The 25,401-nt window shown below is 37.9% G+C and overlaps 1 protein-coding gene across 1 annotated transcript in view; it reads left to right on the top strand.

Annotated features, from left to right (window-relative positions):
* Positions 1–25,401, top strand: part of Megf8 (multiple EGF like domains 8) — a 752,012-nt gene that overhangs the window by 638,969 nt on the left and 87,642 nt on the right. The window contains exon 33 of the mRNA XM_090404705.1: positions 12,601–12,735. Coding sequence (XP_090260831.1) covers positions 12,601–12,735 — 135 coding nt within the window. The remainder of the gene's footprint in view (positions 1–12,600; positions 12,736–25,401) is intronic.

Here is a 25,401-nt window from a genome sequence, read left to right as displayed (position 1 = left end):
CACCCCAAGAAGTACCAGCAAGTTTATGCATTATATAATATTACGAGTTTTTAATTTTCCAGCGATATTTTCTAGATGATATTTAAATGTCACACTTCTATCTAGGGTAACTCCTAGGTATTTTGGATGATTGTTAAATTTCACCTGTTTATTTCTGAAGTAAACTTTAGTGATATAGATGGCCTGGATATTACTTAACTGAAAGGATGCTACTTCAGTTTTGTTCAGGTTAGGTTGTAATCACCATCGCCTAAAGTATTTATCAAGTAGTACAGCCAGATCTTCAGTTAAGATGTTCTCAGCTTTTTGGAATGTTGAATGTTGAGTTGCAATGGCAATATCGTCAGCATACATGAATCTCCATGATGTTGTTACTGGGATATCACTAATATAAAAGTTAAAAAGCAATGGAGTAAGAACTGACACCTGAGGTAAGCCATTTTTAATCTTAAATAATTTACTTTTGGATTCATTGAGAGATACTTGTATCCATCTGTCTGCCAGTATTTGATTAATTAGGTTGGCTAGTTTTGGTGATGGGATAGTTTCTAAGAATTTTAAAATAAGACCCTCTCTCCACACTGTGTCATAGGCAGCAGAAAGGTTCACGAATATCACTATTGTTTTCAATTGCTTTTCAAAACCTTTCTCTATAAAGGTTGTCAATGCCAGTACTTGATCGCAACAACTGTCAGGTTTGAAGCCAGCCTGTTCCTGGGGAGTTCTATTATGTAAACTTGAAGAAATTCTGTTGTATATCATACAAAATGCTTAACAAGGCAACAGGATGGTAGTTGGAAGCAATTGTAGAGTCTTTGCCAGGTTTTAAGACTGCAATGATTTTAGATCTCTTAAAAATTGATGGAAACGTGTCAGAATCCAAGATATTATTATACATAGCAGTAAGCCATTTAATAGTTTTTGGTTCACATTTCTTAATGAATTCAGGGTAGATGTTATAGAGTCCAGCTGCCTTCCCAGTCCTCAATGAGTTAACTACCTTGGTAACTTCTAGGAAGTGAAAGCCTTAAATAGTGATGATGGTGGAAGATCTGTTTTAAGATTTTTTTTAGTTTTTGCTTTACCTCTCATAGCTACTCTGTCTTGAGGATATTTATTCATTGAACCTATACGAAACTAATCAAGCTTGCTAATAAAAGCTTTACTTATTCAAGCTTTTCGGCTTGAATGAGTAAAATTAAAATTGTTCATCGTCTTAATCCATTTGTTTTTCCTAGCATTGTTGAGAGACTTCAGTAGCTCAGTGGCTACTGTAGGGTTATTATTAGTAGAGAATTCTTTATATAGTCTTTCACTGTCACTATTGCAGCCTGGAATATAATCTCTCCTAAAACCTCTTGGAATGGTTTGTTTGGTAGCACCAATAATAATGCCAACAAATGTCATAAAATTATTATTATTATTATTATTATTATTATTATTTTGGGCAACTCCAAGGAGTCGACAGACTCATCGAGGGAGGCCCTAACATCATGTTAAGAACAACTATTCGACATTATCTATCATACCTCGCCTTGAACTCATTCACAGTCATAGCACCCACAACAGACTCTGGCAGCTTATTCCACTCATTCACCACTTTCCCAAGTAAAAAACCTAGCTCTAACACCCTTGCTAACCACATTCTTGCCAAGCTTCCATGTATGGCCCCTAGTCCTCCCACCACCAGTCTTATTCTCAAAAATATCTTCTGAATTAATCTTATAGAAACCCTTCAGTAAATTGAATGTCTCAATCATATCACCCTTTTTCTGCCTGTCAACCAATTTTTGCAACCCACAAATCTTCAACCTGTTCTCATAGGGTTCATTCCATAGACCTGCTATCATTTTGGTCACTCGTCTCTGGATCCTCTCCACCTCCTTCCCATCGAGAAGAAACCCTGCCGCCCATATCTGGGCACAGTAGTCTAGTGAGGTCTTATCAAGGCTTGATACAGAAGAACAATAACTTGTTTGTCTCTGCTTGTTAAAGTATTTTTCAGCAACCAAGTGATTTGATGAGCTGATTTAGCCACTTTTGCAATGTGCCCCCTGAACTTCAACTCCCTATCCACGAACACGCCCAAATCCCTGGCCTCATCAATCTCCTGGAGTACAGTTCCACCAATGTGATATTCTGCTGCTAATCTTTTCACCCCAAAATGCATAACCTTACACTTTGCCACATTAAATTGATATCCATTTTCCTTAGCCCAGTCCTCCAAACTATCCAAATCATCTTGCAAAATTTTGACATCCTGTGCACTCACTATTGCTCTACCCAACTTTGCATCATCAGCAAACAAGTGAACACTTCCTCACAGATCCTTTCGTATATCGTTAATGAACAAATTGAAAAGTAGTGGTCCAAGAACAGAACCCTGCGGCACACCACTAGTCACAGGCCTTCTTTTGGACTCTACTCCTGAATAAACTACTCTCTAATATCTCTCCATCAACCACCCTCCTATCAATCTCACCAACCTTACATCAATCCCCATATGCTGCAGTTTACTGATTAGAATTCCATGTGGTATCCTGTCCAAAGGCCTTAGCAAGGTCCAGACGAATCACTGTAAACCATTACCCTTATCCACTTCAGCCGTCACTGTGTTATAAAACGTGAGCAAGTTACTGAGGCATGATCTACCCTTCGCAAAACCATGTTGTCCCCCATACAGTATCCTATTTTCATCCATCCAATCCTGTATTTTTCTCTTGACTAATTTCTCCAAGACCTTGACAACGATTCCTGATATGCTAATCGATTGGTAATTTACAAAGCAGTCTTGGAACCTCCTTTATGTAGTGGAACTATTTTCCCCTCCTTCCACCCCCTTGGGACTAACCCAGACCCGAGATTCAAATTAAACAAAATGGTCAAGGACACTGACAGTTCTTTAGCCGCTTCACATACGACATGAGCTGGTATACCATCCAATCCCGCAGATGAATTGACATTGAGGTTTTGTAATAGACTACTCACCTCCACTTCATTCACCACAATTCCCATATAATTTATTGGTTCATTCATTCCTGCAATGTCACCACCTGGATGATATATTCTTGCAAAGTGCTCGCTCAGTAATTCAACTACATCAACTGATTCGGTTACCTCCCTACCATCGGCATTCTTTAAAATCATTCTGACATGTACATTTTTTCTTTTACTTGCAACATATCGAAAAAACTGTTTGGGATTCTCTTTGCCTGCATGACTAATGTTCTTTCATAATTTGTTTTTGCTTTTCTTACCACACTCGTTACCCTTCTGGCCTGCACCTTGTACTGTTCATGTGCCTGCCGGTCACATTTCTCCTTAAATTCCCTCCATAGTTGTTTCTTTTTTTGCAGCTCAAGCTTAATGGTGTTATTCATCCATTTAATCCCTACTTGATTTATTATTCGGACTCTAGGTATATACAGTCAGCCATTGCCTCATGCAAACATTTCCTAACCGCCTCCCATGCACTATCAACATATAGCTCTTGCAGTTTTACATGCCATGGCACTGAACCAAGCTCATAAGCTTGTCATACTTACCAGCCCGATAATTCCACATGTACCATGTCTTAATTGTAAATTCCACACCTTTAGCCACCTCCCAAGTCAAGACCCTATGATCACTCTCACCAGTTGGTGGCAATGTGGTCATATCCATTACAGTCAAATCATCAGATGCAATTACTAGGTCAAGCACTCTCTGACCCCTAATGTATAAATAAATAATAAAATAATAAATACAGCATGTATTTTCCATTACATGCTGTTGCAGATAGTTAACCCTTAATAATCGCATAAAATCCAATTCCTTCCTCCCATGTGTCCTCTCCTTCTTCCAATCAATGTTACCATAGTTGAAATGACCCATAATAATTACCCGCCTTCTACTCATTTCTATTTGCTTATGCATACTATCTCTACCATCTATTCCATCACCTGGTCTATAGCAACACCCAACTGCATATTTTGTTCTGCTAGTTTCAATCTCACACCAAATAGCCTCAAATGTGCTCTTTTCTCTATCCTGCAGTTCCACTTCTATTCTCCTTGGCTGTAGCTCATCAGCTATCATCAATAACACTCCTCCCCCATTTTATTCTCCCTGTCACTCCTGAACACACCATACCCCTCACATTCAATCCCACTAGCTATATCATCTTCTGTCAGCCATGTTTCACTAATGCCAATAACTGTGGACTGAAAGTGCCAGCCAAGGCCAAATATTCTTCCTTCTTGTTTCTAACACTTCTGGCATTAGTATTCATGAATTGCAGAAGCCCATTTGTCCTATCCCTATTTTGATGCCTTATACTAACTATCTCAATCTGATTCGTAGTCTTTCGTACTCGCTTGGGCATATTACACACATTCATACACTCAACTGTCTCCCTAAAGGCTGCATATATACTTCCCCCCCCTCTTAATAACTCTGGTTTCCCTGAACAATATACTGAACCATTTAGAAGGCATGTGTCTAGTGTATCTAAGAAGAGCAGATGGTCATTAGATTCCTGTTCCATTGTGAAATGCATTTTATGGCACTGGCTGTTTAAATGCATTAAAAATGTATCTATGTTCTGTCTATAAATTGGCTTAAGGGGAATTCATGGCTGTCCCATCTAGTTGTTTGTATATCTTCCCTTTCCATGTGAAATAACCAGCATGTACTGTAAATTTGAATAATTCAGTTTGTCTGGAGATAAATGTCACTTTAACAAATCATAGATCTCGGTTAATGGTACATTGGTGAATGTGAAGTAATATCAAAACTAATAATTATGTCAGAATTTCTTTTACAAATAAGGAAGAATTACCTATGAGAGGGGCTAGCAATTTAGCCATATGTTTAGTTTGTATATAGGACTATTTCTACTATCAATAATTGGGCATAGAGGGTGTATCTTGTTTGTGAATTTTCAGTTCTCCATATATTTTGGATGGCTTTACTAATTAAGGTATGAATCCTTTCTTTTAGGCTTGCATGGTGATCCGAGTACATTTTTGAAAATTATGGAGACAATTACCGTGTTTGAGTAAAACTTTAGTTTAATATAACTAAACTCTACATTCGACGTTTCGACCTTTATATCAAGGTCATCTTCTGGAGCATGTGTACTGTATACAGAGAACAAGCTACACTACAATCTATCTGGTTTGTTAAAGTTACTGACCAACCTTGACAACAATTGTTGACCTGACACCATTATCATACACCATAATCCTACACCATTATCCTGACACCATAATCCTACACCATTATAACCATTGAGGTTATAATGGTGTAGGATTCTGTTGATTTTTTCCAATAACCCTTTAATGTATGGGATGGCTATGGTTTTACTGTAATCTAGATTCTTTTTTGTTGATGTTTTATGGAGTATTTTATTGATGGTGTTTTTGTTATAGCCATTATTTATGAATGTATCGCTGATGATTTTCAGTTCTTGCTTCAGGGCTTGCTGGTTAGAGCAAATTGTAATGGCCCTGTTTTTAAAGGTGTTAATGACTCCATATTTTTGTAATGGGTGGTGGTATGAATTAGCATGTATGTATTGACCCGTGTGTGTGTGTGTTGGTTTTATTTGTTGATAGACCGTGAAGGATAGACTGCCTGAGGGAAGATGCGTGACTAGGAATGGGAGAGAGTTCTGATTTTCAATTTCGATGGTAAATTGTATGCGTTCTTGTTTGTTTGTTTGTTCAGGTGGCTAAGGAATGTGTTTAGCGTTTGTCGCTCATGCGGCCAGATAGCGAACACATCGTCAACTTATCTAAGCCATCTTGTAGGTTTTTAGAGTGTCAGAATCAAGAGCCCTTCAAAAGTTTCAATGTGAAAGTTAGCGATAGGGGAGGATAGTGGGGAGCCCATGGCTGTACCTTCTTTTTGTAGGTAAAATTTGTTTTGCCACACGAAGTAACCAGACTGTAGTACATGGGCAAAGAGGGCCGTAATGTTGGGCGGAAATTTGTTCTGTAGTAAGAGAATTGTGTCATTGATGGGGACATTTATGAAAAGGACAGAAACGTCAAAACTGACTAATAAGTCATCTTTCTTAATTTCTTGGCTAAGTGGTAACTAGGGCTATTTATTCCTTCCACAATAGGTCGGAGGCACATTTTGTTTGTGTATTTTCGGGACACCATATATTCTGGGGGGGGGGGGGGGGGCGTAGTGGGATATGAGTTTTTTAACCGTGTCTGGTGGCCAAGAAGTGACAGACTTAAGTAGTTTCCCTGTTTTATTTTTTATCCTGTTTGTTGGGTTATAGTTTAATAGCTTGTAGGTGTTGTTATGGCTACTAGTTGATTCATCTGAAGTATGTATGTTGACCTGTCAAGGATGACAGTGGCATTGCCTTTATCCGATTTTGTTATTATTATGTCTTGGTTGGCTTTTAACGACTTTAGTGCTGCTAATTCCGTTTTTGTGAGATTGTTATTATTATTATTATTACCCCAAGACCTCACAGAGTCAAAGACTCATCTGGGAGGTCCGTTTATCTCACACACATCTCATCATATCGTGTCTTAAACACACTCATACTCCTTGCAGATACCACACTCTCAGGCAAGGCATTCCAATCATTCACAACTCTGCACGAAAAAAACATGCCTCTCACTCCCCTACTCACACCCTCTTTATACAGTTTCCAGGGATGACCTCTGATTCTCCCCTAATCTCCCACTATTCTCTGTAGAAGTTCTCCACCATTGATCATATAACAATCCCTTACCAACTTCTAGGTCTCTATCATATCTCCCTTCTTCCTCCTGTCCACCAGACTCTGCAAATTACATCTGCAAATTACATCTTCTCAATCTTTCCTCATACTCGGCATTCCAGAGTCAAACGAAATTCAACGGAACAAGAATCTCCCTACTTCTACAAGTCAGTGTCCTCTGCATCATTCCCAGAAGCCTTTCTGTTGTCTTCACAATTTTGGCTATGCGTCCCCTAAATTTCACCAACAAAATATCCTCACCAAGCATAAATTCTGCATCCCATCTTTGTTTTCCAAATTTTAAAACCTTACATTTTGCAACATTGAACTCGCATCTCCATTTCCATGCCCAATCACTCAATTTATTCAAGTCTTCTTGTAAGGCCACAACATCTTCACTACTCTTTATGGTTTGTCCCAACTTTGCATCATTTGCAAACAACTGAATATCTCCATCCAAATCTTCACCAATATCATTAATATACAAGTTAAACAATAATGGCCCTAAAACAGACCCCTGAGGCACTCCACTAGTGACTCCTTTTCCTGGATATCGCCCCCCCCATACACAGCTTGTTGATACCTATCAGATAGCCAGTCTCCAATCCAATGCACTAATCTAATATCCAACCCCATCTGTTCTAGTTTGACTGTCAACTTATCATGAGGTACTCTCTCAAAAACCTTTGCGAAATCCAAGTATATTATTGTGTATCCTTCTCCTCTGTCCAAGGAAGCAGTCACTTTATTGTAATAAGTAAGTAGATTACTGTACTTGACCTCCCTTTAGCAAATCCATGCTGTCCATCAAAGATAATACCATTGTTGTCAACCCAACGCTGGATCCTAGTTCTCACAATCTTCTCCAACAACTTAACCACAACACCTGACACACATATAGGCCTAAAGTTTGATGTTTGAGTTCGATCACCTCCTTTATGAAGTGGCACAATCTTGCCCTCCTTCCACTCCTTAGGAACTTGACCAAGTGCAAGACTCGTATTAAAAAAATATGTCAAGGCAGGTGTCAACTCCCCGCACATTCCTTCAGAATACGCGGTGATATATTATCAAGTCCCAAAGCCTTATTTACATCTAGTTTACTCAACTCCCCAAACACCTCTTGCTCACTTACAGTCAGTCTCTCTTCCCCATCATCAACTAAGTCACATTCACAAGACTGAAAGATCTTTATGAACTGCTCATTAACACGTTCGCTGCCACGCTACTGTGGCATGGTCTGTTCCCCTACGCCGAGCAGTTTTACTTCTTCAAGGTCAGTACGATAATCTCGTTACCGGAGGTAAACGTCCTACAAGTATACTCGTAGTTGGCTTGTACAGAGCATATACGGTCTATGAGAATACACAGTTTTGATGCTAGCCCCACAAGCCAAGGATTTTCACTTCTTCAAGGTCACTACAATAATCTCGTTCCCGGCGGTAAGCGTCATACGAGTATACTCGTAGCTGGCTTGTGAAGCAGGTTTACCCACTACGAGTATACTCGTAGTTGGCAGCGAACGTGTTAAGTATCTCCACCACACATTCTGCAACAGCTGTCTTTATACCATTTTCTCCAATCAATGTCATCATTCCATAATCATTCTTTCTTTTGCTGGCTACATATGAAAGACCTCCCTGGGATTCTTTTTGGCTTTAGCTAACTGCTGTTTATACCTCTCTTTATCTACTCTCACCAACCAAGTCACCCTCCTTGCCTTGTCTTTGTAGACCTCATGAAATTGGTTATTTCCACTTCTCTTATGCTGCCTCCACAATGCCCTTTTTCTCTGTATCGCATGCTTAATCACGTTATTCATCCATCTCACACCTACCTTATTTAACCTTCTCATCCTTGAAATACATTTAGACATTGCATCTACTAGATAGCTTTTGATAATCCCCAAAGCTGCATTGATCTCTTTTCCAGCTAACTCCTCATTCCACGCTACATCCACAAGCTGTCACCTGAGCTCTTCATAATCACCACCCTTGTAGTTCCACATATACGCTTTTCTCACAAGGGTCCTCGCACTGCTGGCAACCACCTCATGGTCACTCTCACCAATTGGTGAATGATTTGGCACCTCATTTATAATTACATCCTCTGAAGAGATGACCAAATCCAAGACCCTTAATCCTCGTGTGCCCTCTGTTACATACTGTCTGAGGTAGTTATCCCTCAGAAACTCAAGAAACTCATTTTCTTTACTTCCAGTTGCTATCTCATCATTCCAGTCTATATTGCCATAATTAAAATCACCCATAATGATCACCCTTTTCTTATTTGCTTGGCTAATTTGACTATACATTTCACTATCATCACCATCCACATTACCTGGTTTATAACAACATCCCACCAAGTATTTGATTCCATTCACCTCTATCTCACACCATACTGCCTCAAAACCACTGACACTATTTCCGTCTTGCATCTCTACTTTGTATGGACATAACTCTTTCTCTATCATCAATAGCACTCCCCCTCCCTTTTTACCCCTTTTATCCTCACGAAACACATCATACCCTTCCATCTATTCCTATCAGGATGTCATCCTCTTTCAACCATGTCTTACTTATTCCAACAATCTTTGGGTGAACAGACGCAATTAGTGCAACCATTTCATCTGCCTTGTTTCTTATACTTCTAGCATTTGTATACAAACACAACAGCTCATTTCTGGATCTACAGTTAGTTCCACTGATACCACTCACTCGATGTGATCTCTCCATGCTCGACTGGGGCCATTTCCCTTTCTGCTTCTTCATTTTAGAACCCTTTTCAATTCCAACTGTTTCCTCTTGATCCCTGGTCATCCCATTCCTTTCCTGCCTACACATGCTCTCATCTCCTCTTGGAGCATCCACCTTTCTCACGCTGTGTACCCTTGTCCACCCTGAGCCTCCCCATTTCCCTGCTCCTCCTGCACACCCATTCTCTCATTTTCTATACTCATACCACTCACTTCTCCATTCATATCCACCTCCTCAATCCCTCCTGTCCTTATTCTCCTGCTCTTCCACATCACTCCCCTCTCGATCTGATTCATTCTCTCTATTCACTTCGCTACCTTCCAGCAGCAGTCTTTCCAAGCGACTCACACCATAACCACTCAAATGCAGTCCATCACTCCCATACAGCTCACTTCGTCCCTCAAACTCATTCCACACATTAACAAACTGTACTCCCATCTCCTCATACATTTCAGCCAGCATATCATTCATAATCCTTGCTTTTTCTTATTGTTCAGGACATTACTAGTTTCTAATTGTATTTTATTGGCTATATTGTTGGGTAGAGACCTGATGCCTCTTTCTATGTGGTAAATGAAATCCAATTTGTTTACCTTTTTAGGTGCTATTGCATAGTTAAGACTTTTATCCAGTAGCGCAAGTTCGCCGCTGTTTAAGGTGTGGCTTGATAGGTTGATCACATTGTTCTTGCTTGGCAGTGGTTGGTCGCTCCTTTGCTGTTTTGTTGGCGGTGTTTACCGGGGTGGAGATCTCCTGATTGGTTAGATTCTTGTGATAGGTAGCCATATTTCACCTTTGTTTCAAACTGTGAAATTTGGCATTGAGTTTTTCTTTATTATTTTCCAGGGTATATTTGGCCGAATTGTCAGTAATTCTTTTCAGTATTTGTAGAATATCTGAATTTATATAGCTCAATAGTTCAGATTGTAATTTTGAAACTAAATTTTGAGTTTCTAGGTTTTTGCTAGGTTTTGGCAGGCTGTTTGTATCTGTTCTCTAAGCATTGCTTTCTCTGTGCGGTCATATATATGGAGTGCTTTAGCGGATGTAAATTTCTTTTTCAACTTGATGCAGATAGGAATAAGGTTATTATCTCTGTATCTCTTTAAAAAGGCCAGTCGATTGATCAGGAGGGAAGTACGTATCTTTAACTTACCATACCGATTGCACAGCTTGTGGGTATCATTTCCATGGATGATCTGAATCATTTCTTTTAGGCTTGCACGGCGATCCGAGTATATTTTTGAAAATTATGGAGACGACTACCATGTTTGAGTAAAACTTTAGTTTAATATAACTAAACTCTACATTCGACGTTTCGACCTTTTATATCAAGGTCATCTTCTGGAGCATATGTACTATATACAGAGACGAAGCTACACTACAATCTATCTGGTTTGTTAAAGTTACTGACCAACCTTGACAACAATTGTTGGCCTGACCTCTAGTGAAGAAAAAATAAGATAAAATAAATAAATAAAATAAAATAAAAATAGAATATACATCAACGCTAGAGTCCTATTATTAATATTATCTGTTAGTTGTAGAATTACATTGGGCACAACAACAAGTCTGTGTGTGTGTGTGTGTACACACACACACACATATTTACAATATGATTATACATGTACATTCCAACCAGTTGGTATGGAAAGGTTTCTAACACTAGCTAAAAGTTGGCTAGAGTCCTGACTTATGCTGGATCTTGTGTGTTAGATAGGCTGAATGTGTGCCATCCAAATTCTTGGAATGTTCATGCCACCATTGTTGTTGATATTTGGGTGGCTTATCAGAATTTCACGGGCTTCCTTAAATGTCCTTTTGTACCAAGTTTTTGTATGCTGGAAAGAGCGGTAAGGTATGAAGATGCAAGCTTTAACACTGGCAAAATATCATCAATTAAGTTAAATAAATATTAGTTATATTATTATTGTGTTATGAATTAAAACTGTTAAATAAACTAAACACAATCTTCCAACACAAAAGCTTTCTATCCATTTGTAAAGCCAACTATTTACTCTATTTGTTTTCTCTACATGAATAACTTTCTGAAGCAGGGTAATTTTTCTGATAATTGTTTACACTGAGATAGGACAAGATTCTTTATTTGGAAAGAACATTAACTGAATCAGTGAGGTGGCTCTCATGTTGGAAATTGAATGAAGTGGTTATATTAGAAAACTGAAGAAATTTGTTTTCTTTATTTTGTTTAATGAAAAATTATTTTAAAAAAATTCCTGAAATTAAATTTAAGTTTGTGTGAGACAGTGTGTATCTCTTATGATTTTTTTTTAATATAATTATTTACATTTGTACATTTTTATATTTATTCAAAACGGGGTCCAGAGGTGATTGACTAAGGTAGTTTCTGCTCTCTGGAATGTTGACTATGAAGAAAGGTTGAAAAGATGCAATTTACAGGGTCCAGTGGATATGAGGAAGAGGGGGTAATATAATAGAGACATACAAGTTGGCAAGGGATTGTTATGGGATTAACGTCGAAGAGGTTTTTCATAAAATGGGGGAAGAACAAGAGGTCATCCCTGAAAGCTGTATAAAGGAGGGTATGAGCAACATAGTGAGAGGCAGGTTTTTTTGCATGTAAGTTGTGAATGATTGGAATGCATTGCTTAAGAGTATGGTGTCGGCAGAGAATTTGAATGTATGTAAGACAAGGTATGATGAGCTGTGTATCACAAATGAGCCTCCCTCAACAAGTCTTTGACTCCATGTGGTCTTGGGATAATAATAATAATAATGTCTCTTTTGTATTATGTTTATCTTGACTTATTTTATGAGACTAAGATAACTGAATGTAGTATATGAGATTTTGAAAGCCTGTGGAAACTAGAATTGTTTTAAAGTTGATAAATATATTTGATGGGAATTAGAAATGCTTAAATTATACTCATGGTGCAAGCCTGATTTTTTATTTTTATAGGTGTTGGAAACACACATACAGAAATATATGTATAAAACACACACACAAGATAAAATATATTTTCATCATTCACTCAATTTCATAGTGTGACAGTGGCATCTAGCAGTGAAGCATTTGACCACATGGAGATCTGGTGCCACTAATAATAATTTGTCCTTTCCTTTTTTTTTTTGCAGGGTCCCCAGTGTCAAAAATGCAAGCGTTTCTTTGTTGGAAATCCTGTTAATGGTGGAAAATGTATTCCTTGTCGCATTTACTGTAATGGACATAGTAACATATGTCTGAGTCCTGAAATACTCAATTCAACAGCTGTGAGTACATGCATAATATATAAATTGAAGGTTTTGTTATCAAATAAAATAAAATTACTGAACTGGAGATGGCATAGTATACTTTAAAAATAGCTAATTCATTCAGTAAGTGGAGATTTTATAACTTTCAGATGCCTTTCAGATGTTGTTATAAACATTCCCCTGTTTATAAACCAAAGATAGCCCAACTTTATTCTTTCATTCATTAAGATTCATCTTGTCAGTAGTTTGAATAAATCTGAAACAGACTAAAGTACAAAAGTCACACAAAAATTGTAAAAATTCACCATCTACAAGAACACTCTTTAAGTTAAATAGTGACTGTAATAAAGAATATCTCCAGAGTACACTCATCAGACCAGTTAACTTGTTGCATTAGTGATCTTTATCTGTCACATTTTTAACCTTTCTGTACAACAGGGGGAAAGAAGTCCTATTTTTGTGACAATAGCAACACTAAAACTTGTCTTCATTGATTAAACATTTTCTTGGAGTGTGCCACCAAAGCACAATTGGAAAAACAACTGAATCCTTTCTTTTAGGCTTGCACGGTGATCGAATGCATTTTTGGAAATTATGGAGACAACTACCGTGTTTGAATAAAATTAGTTTAATATTACTAAAATTTACAATTCGACGTTTCGACCTTTATGTCAAGGTCATCTTCTGGAGCGTACAAATATACACAAGAAACAAGCTTTACTACAATCAGACTGGTTTGTTAAAGACACTGACCAACCGCTACCACAATTGTTGGCCTGACCTCTGGTGGGGAAAAAATATATATATATATAATAAAAAATAAATAAATAAAATAAAATAAAAAATTTTTAAAAATATAAAAATAAATAAATAAAATTAAATTTAAAAAAAAAATTATACATCAACACTAGAGTCCTATTATTCGTGTTGTCTACTATATACATATATTAACATCATTCCAGCCAGTTGGAGTGGAATGGTTTCTAATACTGGCGGATTGGCTAGAGTCCTGACTTATGTTGAATCTATCATATTAGGTTGGCTGAATGTGTGCCATCCAGAAATTCCAAGGATCTGGATGGCACACATTCAGCCAACCTAATATGAACGGTTCAACATAAGTCAGGACTCTAGCCAATCTGCCAGTATTAGAAACCATTCCACTCCAACTGGCTTGAATGATGTTAATATATGTATATAGTAGACAACACAAATAATAGGACTCTAGTGTTGATGTATAATTTTTTTTTTTTAATTTTATTTATTTATTTATTTTATTTTTTTTTAATATATATTTTATTTTTATTTTTTTTTATTTTTTCCACCAGAGGTCAGGCCAACAATTGTGGTAGCGGTTGGTCAGTGTCTTTAACGAACCAGTCTGATTGTAGTATAGCTTGTTTCTTGTGTATATTTGTACGCTCCAGAAGATGACCTCCATTCCACTCCGACTACCGTGTTTGAATAAGTTTTTATTCAAACACGGTAGTTGTCTCCATAATTTCCAAAAATGCATGGAAAAACAACTGACTTGAGCTTTTGCAAAAGATCTAGATTTGATTCTTATAAGTGATGTGATAAACGAACATTTATATGAAATTGAAGAATTTTTTTTCAACTGAGGATAGTTAGCCAATTTCCACAGGAGTGGCTGTGGAAATTGGATTGATTTTTACCTCTCAGAAACTTGGATTTTTCATCCATAATTCATACTAGAGAGGAATTTTTAGAATGGAAATGGAGCCCAAAACTCTCATTTTGTTTTACTTCACTCTGTAAAGGTGGTGGACAGTTATTCTGGAGATTGGTGGCAATGCTTTATTTTATATGATATCTCCATGGAGTCTGGAGAGAATTGTGAGAAACCCAAACTAATGTTTATACACACAAAATCTATCAATCTCTCCTTAAACTCATTTACTGTTGGGACACTTACTAATTCTGCCTATCCATTTCACTTGTTCACCACTCTCCATGCAAAAAAAATCTAGTCCACACACACATTCTAACCACATTCTTATACAACTTCCATTGTTGACCCCCTAGGTCTCTGACTGTTTGGCATATATTAATAAATTTTCTTTGCATCAATTTTATAAAATCCCTTTAATATCTTGTAAGTTTATATCATGTCCCCTCTTCTCTGCTTATCAACTTTGTAACCAGTGCACCCTCAACCTATCACCAGCTTAGTCACTCAGATCTCCAAGAAATCTAGGTAACCAAATCTGTGTGCATAGTCAAGATATGGCTGAATCATAGCCTTATAAAGAGGGATAATAACTTTCGTATTTTTACTTGTTAGCATGTTTTTCAACATCCAAGTAATCATGTGAATTATTTTACCAGATTTTGCAATATGCCCTCTGAACTTCAATTCTGTCCACCATTATCTCCAAGTCCCTACCATCAATGTTGATACACAGTATGCAACCTTTCCACCAGAAGCGCTTAACCTTATGTTTTGCAACATTAAATTGATAATCATTATTCTTTGCCCACAATGCCAATTTATTTAAATCATCCTGCAGGATGATTTAAATAAATTGGCATTTATTACACACGTTTATCAACTATTGCTCCCCCCAGTTTTTAACCATCAGCAAACAACTGAATACTCCCCCTTTAAATCTTTCCCTATATCATTTGATATACAAATTAAAGAGCAGTGGCCCTAGTATAGAACCCTGAGGTACTCCACTAGTTACACTTTTTCTCCTAATTCCACTCCATCTTATACTACTCTCCGTTGTCTGTCTGTCAGCCATCCTCCCCTATCCATGCTATTTGCTTCATATCCCACTTGCTCCAACTTTTGTCATAGTTTTTCATGTGGTATTCTGTCAGATGCCTTTGCAAAACCCAGCAGTATCATAGTGTAGTCATTTCCTTTATCCAATTCTTCTATCACGGTATTATAAAATGTGAATAAATTACTAAGAGAAGACCTACCCTTTAAAAAGCTATAAAGTGCTTTGTATATAGAGTATTGCATCCCTGTCCATCCACTGTTTGACTTTAAGTAACTTTTCCAATACTTTAACAACCACTCCTGATATATTAATTGGTCTGTAGTTTGCTACTTCTGTCTTGGAGCCACCTTTATGTGAAGAAATATCTTACCCTCTTTCTACTCCCTTAGAGCCTTGTCAGAGCTGAGACTCAGATTAAACAACTTCATCAGAAGCGCTACCAATTCTCTTCCACATTCATGTAGTACACAGGCTGACATGCCATACAATCCCATGCTGTATTCACATTGATATTTTTCAATATTCTGAATGTCTCCTGTTCATCTCCCTCAATTTTGACATGCATCTCTTTCACATCACCAACTGCAAAATCACCTGGATACAGCACACCTTTCTTTTGTTCTTTCTTAGTTCTTTTGCCTCTTTCATCTTCCTATGAGCAGCATTGATTAAACGCATCCTACCATAGTCATTTTCCCTCTTACTTGCTACATAATGAAAAACTATTTTGGATTTACTGTCATCTAGTTAGCTAATTTTCTGCCAAAATCTGATTTACCTTTCTTACCGTACTCTTCTTTCTTGCACTTTGTGCTGCTCATAAGTGTGCTGATTGCCTTTTTCTTTTTATTCTCTCCACAATTTTTTTTAGCTCTTGCGTTGTATCTTTACTCATCCAATTAATTCTCATTTGGTCTGTCCTCCTGACCTTTGGTATGCAGTCTTGATACTGCTTCTCTCAAACAATTTCTGACCACTTTCCATGCACTACTGACATTCTTTCCTTGTAGCTTCTCAAGCAATGGCAGTGCTCCAAAATGCCTCCTAACTCTGTCATAATTAACAGCTTTATAGTTCAACATAAACCCTTTCTTGATGGAATTCCACGTTTAGCAACTGGTCACTCTACCAGTTGCTAAACGTGGAATTGGATGCTTGAGTGTTTTCTCTTCCTTGGTTATGGGTATACCTTCTGATACTATTACCAGATCCAGCACTCTCAAACCCTTGGCCTCCTCTGTTCATTCCTCTACTTCCAAGTTGCCACCCCCCCCTTTCCTCCCTCCAAACTATGTCTGCACAGTTGAAGTCCCCATAATAATTGTTCAGCCTGCACTTGTGCTAATCAGCCAGTTCATGGCCTCTTCCTGTAGATCACCTGGTTTATAGCAGCAGCTAACAATATATTTGTGTTATTAGTCTCTATCCTGCATCAGATAGCCTGAAATGAACCATCTCCTCCAGACCTAAAATCCTCTTTAATTTCTAATTTTGTGGTTGTAGTTCTTCGCCTATCATCAGCAATTCCCCATCAGCTACATTTTAGGTATGGCTCTTGCAAGCATCTTGCACGAGCCCAATTTTCATGAAGATGAATGTTGTACTCATTCAGGGCTTACTTTTGATCAACATACTTTGTGGTAATGACCACTACAAAGAGTAATATTTGTCCATATCTGACTCTTGGAATGAATGGGTGGCTCTGTTGGAAATTTGGAAACCCATTTGGAAATCCACTGCTGATAATTAATCTTGTCTCAGAATGTGTTTCCTCATATACACTGCCTAATTCAGTAGAAGGAAAACAGGCAACTTTCATTAAAACTTCCTTGAGAAAGTTCAAGTATTGGCCTAGCTGTTTGGAACAGTGTAAAAACAGCTAAGATCAGTACAACAGACGTCTATAGAAGCACTAAAGCTGAGAAAGTGCAAATACAGTAAAGAACAGTGAAATACAATCATATGTAAACTATTAGACATATCTTCCAGTTTCTCTCACAAGAGATGAAATGTGTTAGTGGGATGTTTAACAATAAAGAGAAAACTACTATCAAAGAAGTTAAAAAAGATCTAGATTTTTATCCAGATGGTACCGTTGACTTTCACTATATTAAATGCCACTGTAACAGACTCACTCAGTGTAGCAAACTGCGCACTATAACAAACTATTCTTGTTGTCCCTGCAAGTTTGCTACCATGAGAATTAACTGTACTGTATCATCATCGCCATCATCAAATTCCTGATATATACCCTTAAGGGGTGTACAGGATATGATAGTACTACATGAAAAATTTACATCATTACTAACTTCCTATCTACAATTTTCCTCCAAATCAGTCTGTTAAATGTCAAGACTCCAATGTTATCAAGTCTTATATTTCTCTCTTCTAAGGCACTTTTTACTGTATCAATCCACCTATATCTTGGTCTTCCTCTGGGTCTTTTTCCTGCCAACCTGGCAGAGAACACTTGTTTGGCTAATCTCTCCTCTCCCATTCTGCTTAAGTGACCATACCACTTGAGATTGCTCTGCTAATGTATTCCTGGATGCTGACAATATCAAGTTCTTTCCTTGTCATTTTTAATATGATATTTTTAGTTCATTTTTAATATGATATTGCCATCGATGCCATCTGTTCATGTCCCTAATCTTTCTCAGGACTCTCATATCTGTGGTCTTTAGTCTTTGGTCAAGTGTTTTACTTCTAACCCAGCTCTCAGATCCATAAGTTAAAATTGGTTTAAACACTGTCTTATATACAGCTAATTTAGTTTTGGCTAATTTCTCTCTTATTCCATATAAATTTATTCAGTTGACTTCCTACCATACCAGCTTTGTTGATTCTGTTGTCTATTTCCATATTTATTTTACCATCTTCACTAAAAATCATTCCTAAGTAGCTGAAATGTTTTACTTCTTCTATAGGTTCTCCATTCAAAATGCAGCTGATATTTTCAATGCTTCAGCCTAATTTCATTATCTTTGTCTTGTTATTGCTGACCTTCATACCATATCTATCACAACAGTGATAGATACCACTTTCCTTCATAATGTGATCCATATAGATGATTGATGAATAAGAGAGGGGATAATGTACATCCTTGTCTGACACCAGATTTGACATTAAACCATCTTCCTGTACTTTCTTAAATTCTAACTGCTGACTTACAACTTAAATAAAGACTAAGTATTGCTTGATATAATGTCCCATTAACACCATAGAACTGTAGCGTTTGGAATAGCTTCTCTCTTGGCACCTTGTCATATGCATTTTCCAGATCTACAAAACTTAAATACAGATCTTTGTTATATTCCCATGATTTCTCGACTATCTGCCGTAAAGTGAAAACCTGATCCAGACAGCCTCTATTTGGCCTGAATCCAGCAAGCTTCTCTTCCACAATCCTTCTCAACCATTTCTCCAGTATACTTGCATATATCTTACCAGGAACACTCAGTAATGAAATGTCTCTGTAATTCTCACATTCAGTTTTATTTCTCTTTTTATATATGGGTACTATGAGAGCTCCACTCCAATCATCTGGAATTCATCCCTCTGTCCAGGCCTTCTGAACTATGCAGTGCAGCCACTGTATGACTTTTATACCTCCATACTTGAGCATTTCTGGTCAAATATCATCTACTCCTGCTGCCTTTCCACATTTCAGGCTTTTGATGGCTTTTTCTACTTCAAGTATGGATATATATTCCTGACTGCATGCCTGGTCAGTGTTTTTTATCACTGTGCTGTCATCACTGCTTGTTTCGTTTAGCAATTTTTCAAAGTAATTACTCCATACTTCGAGGATATCTTTTTCTCCTGTTTTCATGTCACCTTTATCATCTCTAAAATTCCTTTTACAGCACTCTTTCCTCCATTTCTGAGCTGCTTCAATAACCTCCAGAATATCTTACCACCTTCTTGATATTTATTTTCTATATTCTTGCCAAAGTCCTCCCATGACTTTTGTTTAGCCAATTTTACGCAGTGTTTAGCTTTCTTACATTTGTCTCTGTATTCTCTAAGAGCACAAGCTGACTTATTTGCCAGGAACTTTTGATATGCTTTCTTCTTTTCCTTCACTTCTCTTTAACTTCCTGTGTCAACCGTGGAGTTCTGATTTTTCTATAATTGCACACAACCTCACCACATGCCTCTCTGGTTGAATCAATCAGTGTTTTCTTCAGGGCTTGCCACTGAATCTCCAAAGTTTGGTTCCTGCTCTCAAAGTCTTTCATTTTTTCTTCAAAAATGTTTGTGTATTTTAGTCTACAGTTCACATCTGAGAGCCGTTCAACTTTCTTACATGTTCTTCTTTTCAATATGAAATTCTGTTTTATCCTGCTCAAGACGAAATGGTGATCACTTCCAATTTCAAATCCTCTGTACACTCTGGTGTCCTGCACTAGTGGGAAAAGATCACTATCAACAATAATGAGACCTTTATTGTTGATAGTGATCAACAATAAAGTCAATGAGACCTTTCTTATTCCTTGCCTCTTCTCTCCATGTGAATTTGTGCACATTTTTATGTTGGAACATTGTGTTAGTAATTACTAGTCCATATCCTGAGCAGAAATGCAACAAGTATTTGCCATTATTATTAGCTTTGCTCTTTTCTCCAAATTGAAAAAATACTGCACTGTATTAATTCATAATATCATTATAATTCGATATGACCAAATTATTTTTTTTATTTGAGTGAGTCTGTTACTGTGCTGTTTAATATAGTGAAAGTCAACAGTATCAACTAGAGATAGAAATCTAGATCTTTCTTAACTTCTTTGATAGGAGAAAACTACTATCAAAGAAGTTAAGAAAGATCTAGATTTCTATCTCTAGTTGATACTGTTGACTTTCACTATATTAAACAGCACAGTAACAGACTCTCACTCACTGTAGCAATCTGTGCACTATAACAAACTATGCATTATATCAAGAGTTAAATTAAGTAGTATCTCGGTAATCCGAACTAATAAAAACTGTGCTCGTTCGGATCAGTGAATTTTCGCCCAAGAGACAACAATAACTGGCGTTTAAGACAAAAATTATCAGATTCTAATCTGATAATTTATATAGAGGTCTCCTCCCAGTTATCCAGCTTGACACTTAAGTAACCCCAGTATATTATACTTCACAAGAAATTATATCCTTGTTTTAATCCTTTGCCCAAGTATAAACAAAGTATGCTTTGAATTATGGGATACTGAGGCAATTGATGCAAAATCAAGTCTATATACACTGCTTGGAAAGAAGTCAGCAGACACCCCCTACGAGCAAGGTTGGTCGTACCGTGTAATGAGTCATGGCTGCAAGAAGGGAACCAAAAGAGTTTGAAAGAGACTGTGGTAGGATGCCATGTTGCAGGCCTATATGTTTTGCAAATTGTTGACAAATTGACCAATCCCAGGACCACAATTGGTGATACCATACTGAGATGACTATAGGGTGCTATGAAGGATAATATGTAAAAACTGCCATTTGTTGGCTGACATGTTGAATGCAGAGTTCCTGGCATCGACTCGAACACAAATCTGTACAGAACCATTCAGAACTGAGGCTCACAACATGGATTTCCACGGTAGAGCCGTAATATGCAAGCCTGTGTCATAAGGCTGAACCAGCATGCAGCATCATATTCATTGTTGCAAAGAGCATGTACAATGGGATGTGGAAGTTGGAAAGCTGTGTTATAGAGCAGCAAATCATGCTACACCCTCTAGCGAACAGATGGACAGATGTGAGTGTGGCAGATGTCTGGTGAATGTCTTTACCAGAGGGCATAACCCCAACTATGAAATTTGGAGGTGGCTGTGTGATAGTTATGGCCTTGTTTGACCTCAGACCTATGTTTGTGGTTCTATGAACATTGAATTTCAAGAAGTATCTGAACATTCTGGACAATGTAGTGCTTCTTACTTTGTGGCATTTCTACACAATTAACCATTATCTCTTTCAGCATGATAATGCACATTGTCATAAGGCTTCTGCTGCTGTAGCTGCATGATTTCTGGTCATGAATTGACAAAACTTGTAGTGCCCATCACACTTGACTGGCCTCCACAGAGCCCTGAATCTCAACCCTATTTGCAGGATGAACCTGAGGGTTGAGTGAAGTCAAGAGAGGGCTGTCCCACAACAGTCCAGGACGTAGGAGAGACAAGAGATCTGGGTTTGATGATTGATAGAAACCTGAAATTTAGGGAACATATTGCAAAAGTAGTGAAGGTAACACAGAGGATTGCTGCAATAATGAGAAGGACACTGACCTGCAGAGATAAAATGGTTATCATTCCGTTGTATAAGACTCTGATCAGACCACACTTAGACTATTGTTCTCAGATCTGGTCCCCAGGATTTGAAGAGGATAAATTAACTGTGGAAAGGGTACAAAGGCGGATAACAAAGATGGTGTCGGGACTGTACAGTGTTAGTTATGAGGATCAGCTGAGGGAGTGTGGACTGCAGAGTTTGGTGGATAGAAGAAGGAGGGGTAATATGATTGAGACTTTTAAACTGTTGAGAGGTGGTTACAGGGTTGACAGTGGGGAGTGCTTTCGCTCAGTTGAATAGCGGGAAGGAGTCATGACAAGGGGCCTTCCCTGGAAGTTATGAAAGGAAACTGTGAGAAAGAGGGTGAGGAGTGGTTTCTTTGCATGGAGGGTGGTTGAACCATGGAATGCATTGTCTGATGGAGTGGTGAGAGCAAGAACGGTCAATGCATTTAAGGAGTGGTATGATAGACTTTGTGTTTCCTAAGAGGGACCTCCCTCGATGAGTCTTGATAGACTTGTGTTTCTTAGAAAGGACCTCCCACAATGAGTCTTTTGACTCCATGGAGGCCTGAATAATAATAATAATTGCTGTTGTACACTTGTGGAACGTATGCCCCGTAAGATTGCTGCAGTCATCACAGTGAAAGGAGGTCCTACATTTTATTAAGGTGGGCACCATGGCTGTTTGTTCCTTACACTATGGTGTCCATTGACTTGTTTCCAAGCAGTATACAAATAGATTAGTTGTGAAGTATCTTCAAAACTAGTCTACTAAGGAAATTTCATCAGTCTGGGTAGTGACCCTTCCCATAATACATAGCAATATACACTTCCAAAAGAAAGTGGGTTTTGCATTATAGGATACTGAAGCAGTTGATGTGTAGTTAACAGCAACTGTATACAAGTAGGCTAGTAATGAAGTTGCTTTTCATGCAAACTTTCATATATCTGACCCATGCGTGATAGGCCACAACAAGACCTATAGCATATATCAGTGCTATGTGTGAGCAAGGGTTAAGAAGAAAATAAATAAAAGACAAAAAGAAAAGGCTGTTCACTTTTGAACAGCTGAAAGTTGTTCTTTTGGGAAGACAGAGTGGGAGAGGTTGTTTCACAGAATAAAAGTAAATGGATTGAAAGAGGAGGGAGGCAGAAAAGTTTGTTTGATAAGTTTCAATCTGGACTGTAAATGGGTATTGATCAGTAGCAGCCCTTGTTTTTGTGATGGTTTTGGTGTTTTTATAAATTTAGCAGCTGTAAAGGCATGAAATAGTGTCTTGAGCGAGAAAGTGCACCAAGTTTTTTTTTGTTTTTTTTTTGTGGCTGCAGAAAGTATGGTTGAGATCTGCTTGAGCCAGAAAAAGTTAGAGGTATAGATCAGTCAAAAAAAACTGATCATGTTTGGATATCAAAGTATTGGTCAAAGTTAGGGAAATGATGTGAGCTCTTTCTTGCAAGAGATCAGACAGGTCTAAGTTTTGATAGCACTGAGGTTGACAAGGTTGTCCTAGCTCTAGTGAAATATAGCTAGGAACTTTGAGTTCACAACATTGTTTATGGTGAATCTTGAGGGTTCTAACAATTGGGCACTACAAGTTTTGTCAAATAAAAAGGAGCAATGGAGTGTACTGTCATCTGCAAAGCTGTGGTCTTCTGAAGTCTCTCAGAGTAGGTCATTTATATACAGAAGCAAGAGAAGTACAGAACCTTGGAGTATTCCTGCATTGATGGAGCAACCACTGAGAAAGTTGGCTATCCATTTGCTGAGGGCAGAAGGAAGACCATAGAATGGTTTGCTGAGTAGGTCCCTATGCCAAATCTGATCAAATTTTTTTGAGTCAAGAGTGACATGAATTTCTCCGAATTTTTTTTATGGCTTGAGTCCAGAGCTGGGATGAGGAGGGTTGGGAGATTGGCTGTTGATCAAGAGTGGCAGGATCCATATTGCAGGTTACTGATTGGTTGGTAGCTCTTCAGGTGTGCAGACATAGCTGTTGATGACCCTCTCCATAGTTTTAGAGAGAATAGAAATGAGAGTATTTGACTGGTACTTTGGCTGATTTTTATCACCTTTCTTTGCAATGGGCTTGATGTATGCCTGTTTTCATGTTGTAAGGGAGATGCCAGTTGAATAGTATAAATTGAAGAGGCAATATAAGGTAGGTGTTAGTTCCGGGGCACAGGTTTTTAAAACTACCATCAGACTAGATATCTTGTTTGTTTGTGTTTAGGTTATTAAGGATTCTTCATATTTCTTTCTGACAGAAGACTATTGGTGATATGCAGTGAGCAGTTCTTGGCAAGGTGGAAGAATTCTGTTCTGGCCATCTATGCAAGAATTGGAAAAGACAAGCGATGCGAGTAAGTTGTCTTTGGGTGAGGTGGCTATGTACCATCTGGATGAGAGATTTGTAGAAAAATGGGGGCACAAAAGTTGCACTCAATAGCCTTTGGCAAAGAACAAGAAGACTATTACCATTGGACAGGCAGAAAAATTACATTCTGCTCTTTCAAAATCTGACTTGGATTTGTCAATGGTTCATTTACAGCCATTGCAAGCTGTGATATAGGTAGAATAAGCAGCTGAAGTTTTTTGTACTGCATTGGCACACTTTTATGGATGGAATGAGGGAGGAAGGCTTTAATTTCTGCGAGTATGATTTCTGTTATTTAGTCTGAGCAGGTGTTTGGATCAAGAGCAGTAATCGGAAACCCCATGAAAAGGAGGTTTAGAAGTCACTGAAGTCATTTCATTTTGCACCCTTGGAGTGTCAAAAAACTGTTGGGTGAAAGTTGTTCTATGGCAAAAGAGATTTGTATGAGGTTGTGGTCTCAGCAGTACCCTTCCCACCATCTTATCTTCCCTGAAAAAAAATACTGAACCCTTCTCATTCTATCCCTGTAACTATATCATTTGCTGTTAGCCAAGTCTCACTAATGCCTATAATGTTTGGCCAAATTGCACTGACCAATGCCAAAAACTCCTCCCTCTTGTTCCTGATACTTCTGGCATTAGTATATAGAAACTGCAGCAACCCTTTAACTCTCCCCCCCACCTTTACTACCTGAATTGACCATCCTATTCAGTATTTTTGCTTGAGAGACTAGATTCCACATTCAGTCATTCCCACACTCACTCGCCTCATGTGTGCATTCACACAAACTGATCTGCTTCCACCCTAATTGCTTAAGTTTTCCTGAATTTGCACTTCAGCATGCTTGGTAAACAAAGCTCTTTCTAGACAACTAACACCAAAACAATTTAATTGTTTTGGCTGTAAAGCAAAACAACCTACCAGTCAGTTTATCTCGAATCTCAGCTTCGCTTCCAGAAAATGTTACTCATGTGTATCATCTATTTATCTTAATGATAACACACACACACACACACACAAATAATGTGTACATTGCACATTATAGTTGCATAGTGAAGGTTCTCAAGTAGCTACTGCACATGATTTAACAGATTTTGAGGAGGCTAATGGCATTACTTATGATTCTAATTAGCAACCACCACAGAAATATAAAAATCAGCAAAAAAATGTGTGCATGTGTGTGTGAGAGAGAGTGATTTTTTGTGAGAAATGGGTTAGTAATAGCTATTTATAGGTAAAGTGACAAATACTTGTTGGAATTCACATGGAGATAGGAGC

The sequence above is a fragment of the Typopeltis vanoorti genome, chromosome 1 (assembly GCF_054136105.1).
Source record: "Typopeltis vanoorti isolate ZY-2024b chromosome 1, IOZ_Tvanoo_1.0, whole genome shotgun sequence".
NCBI classification, from domain to species: Eukaryota; Metazoa; Arthropoda; class Arachnida; order Uropygi; family Thelyphonidae; genus Typopeltis; species Typopeltis vanoorti.
Note: the sequence above shows the minus strand (reverse complement) of the source record. Positions and strands in the feature narration are given on the sequence as shown.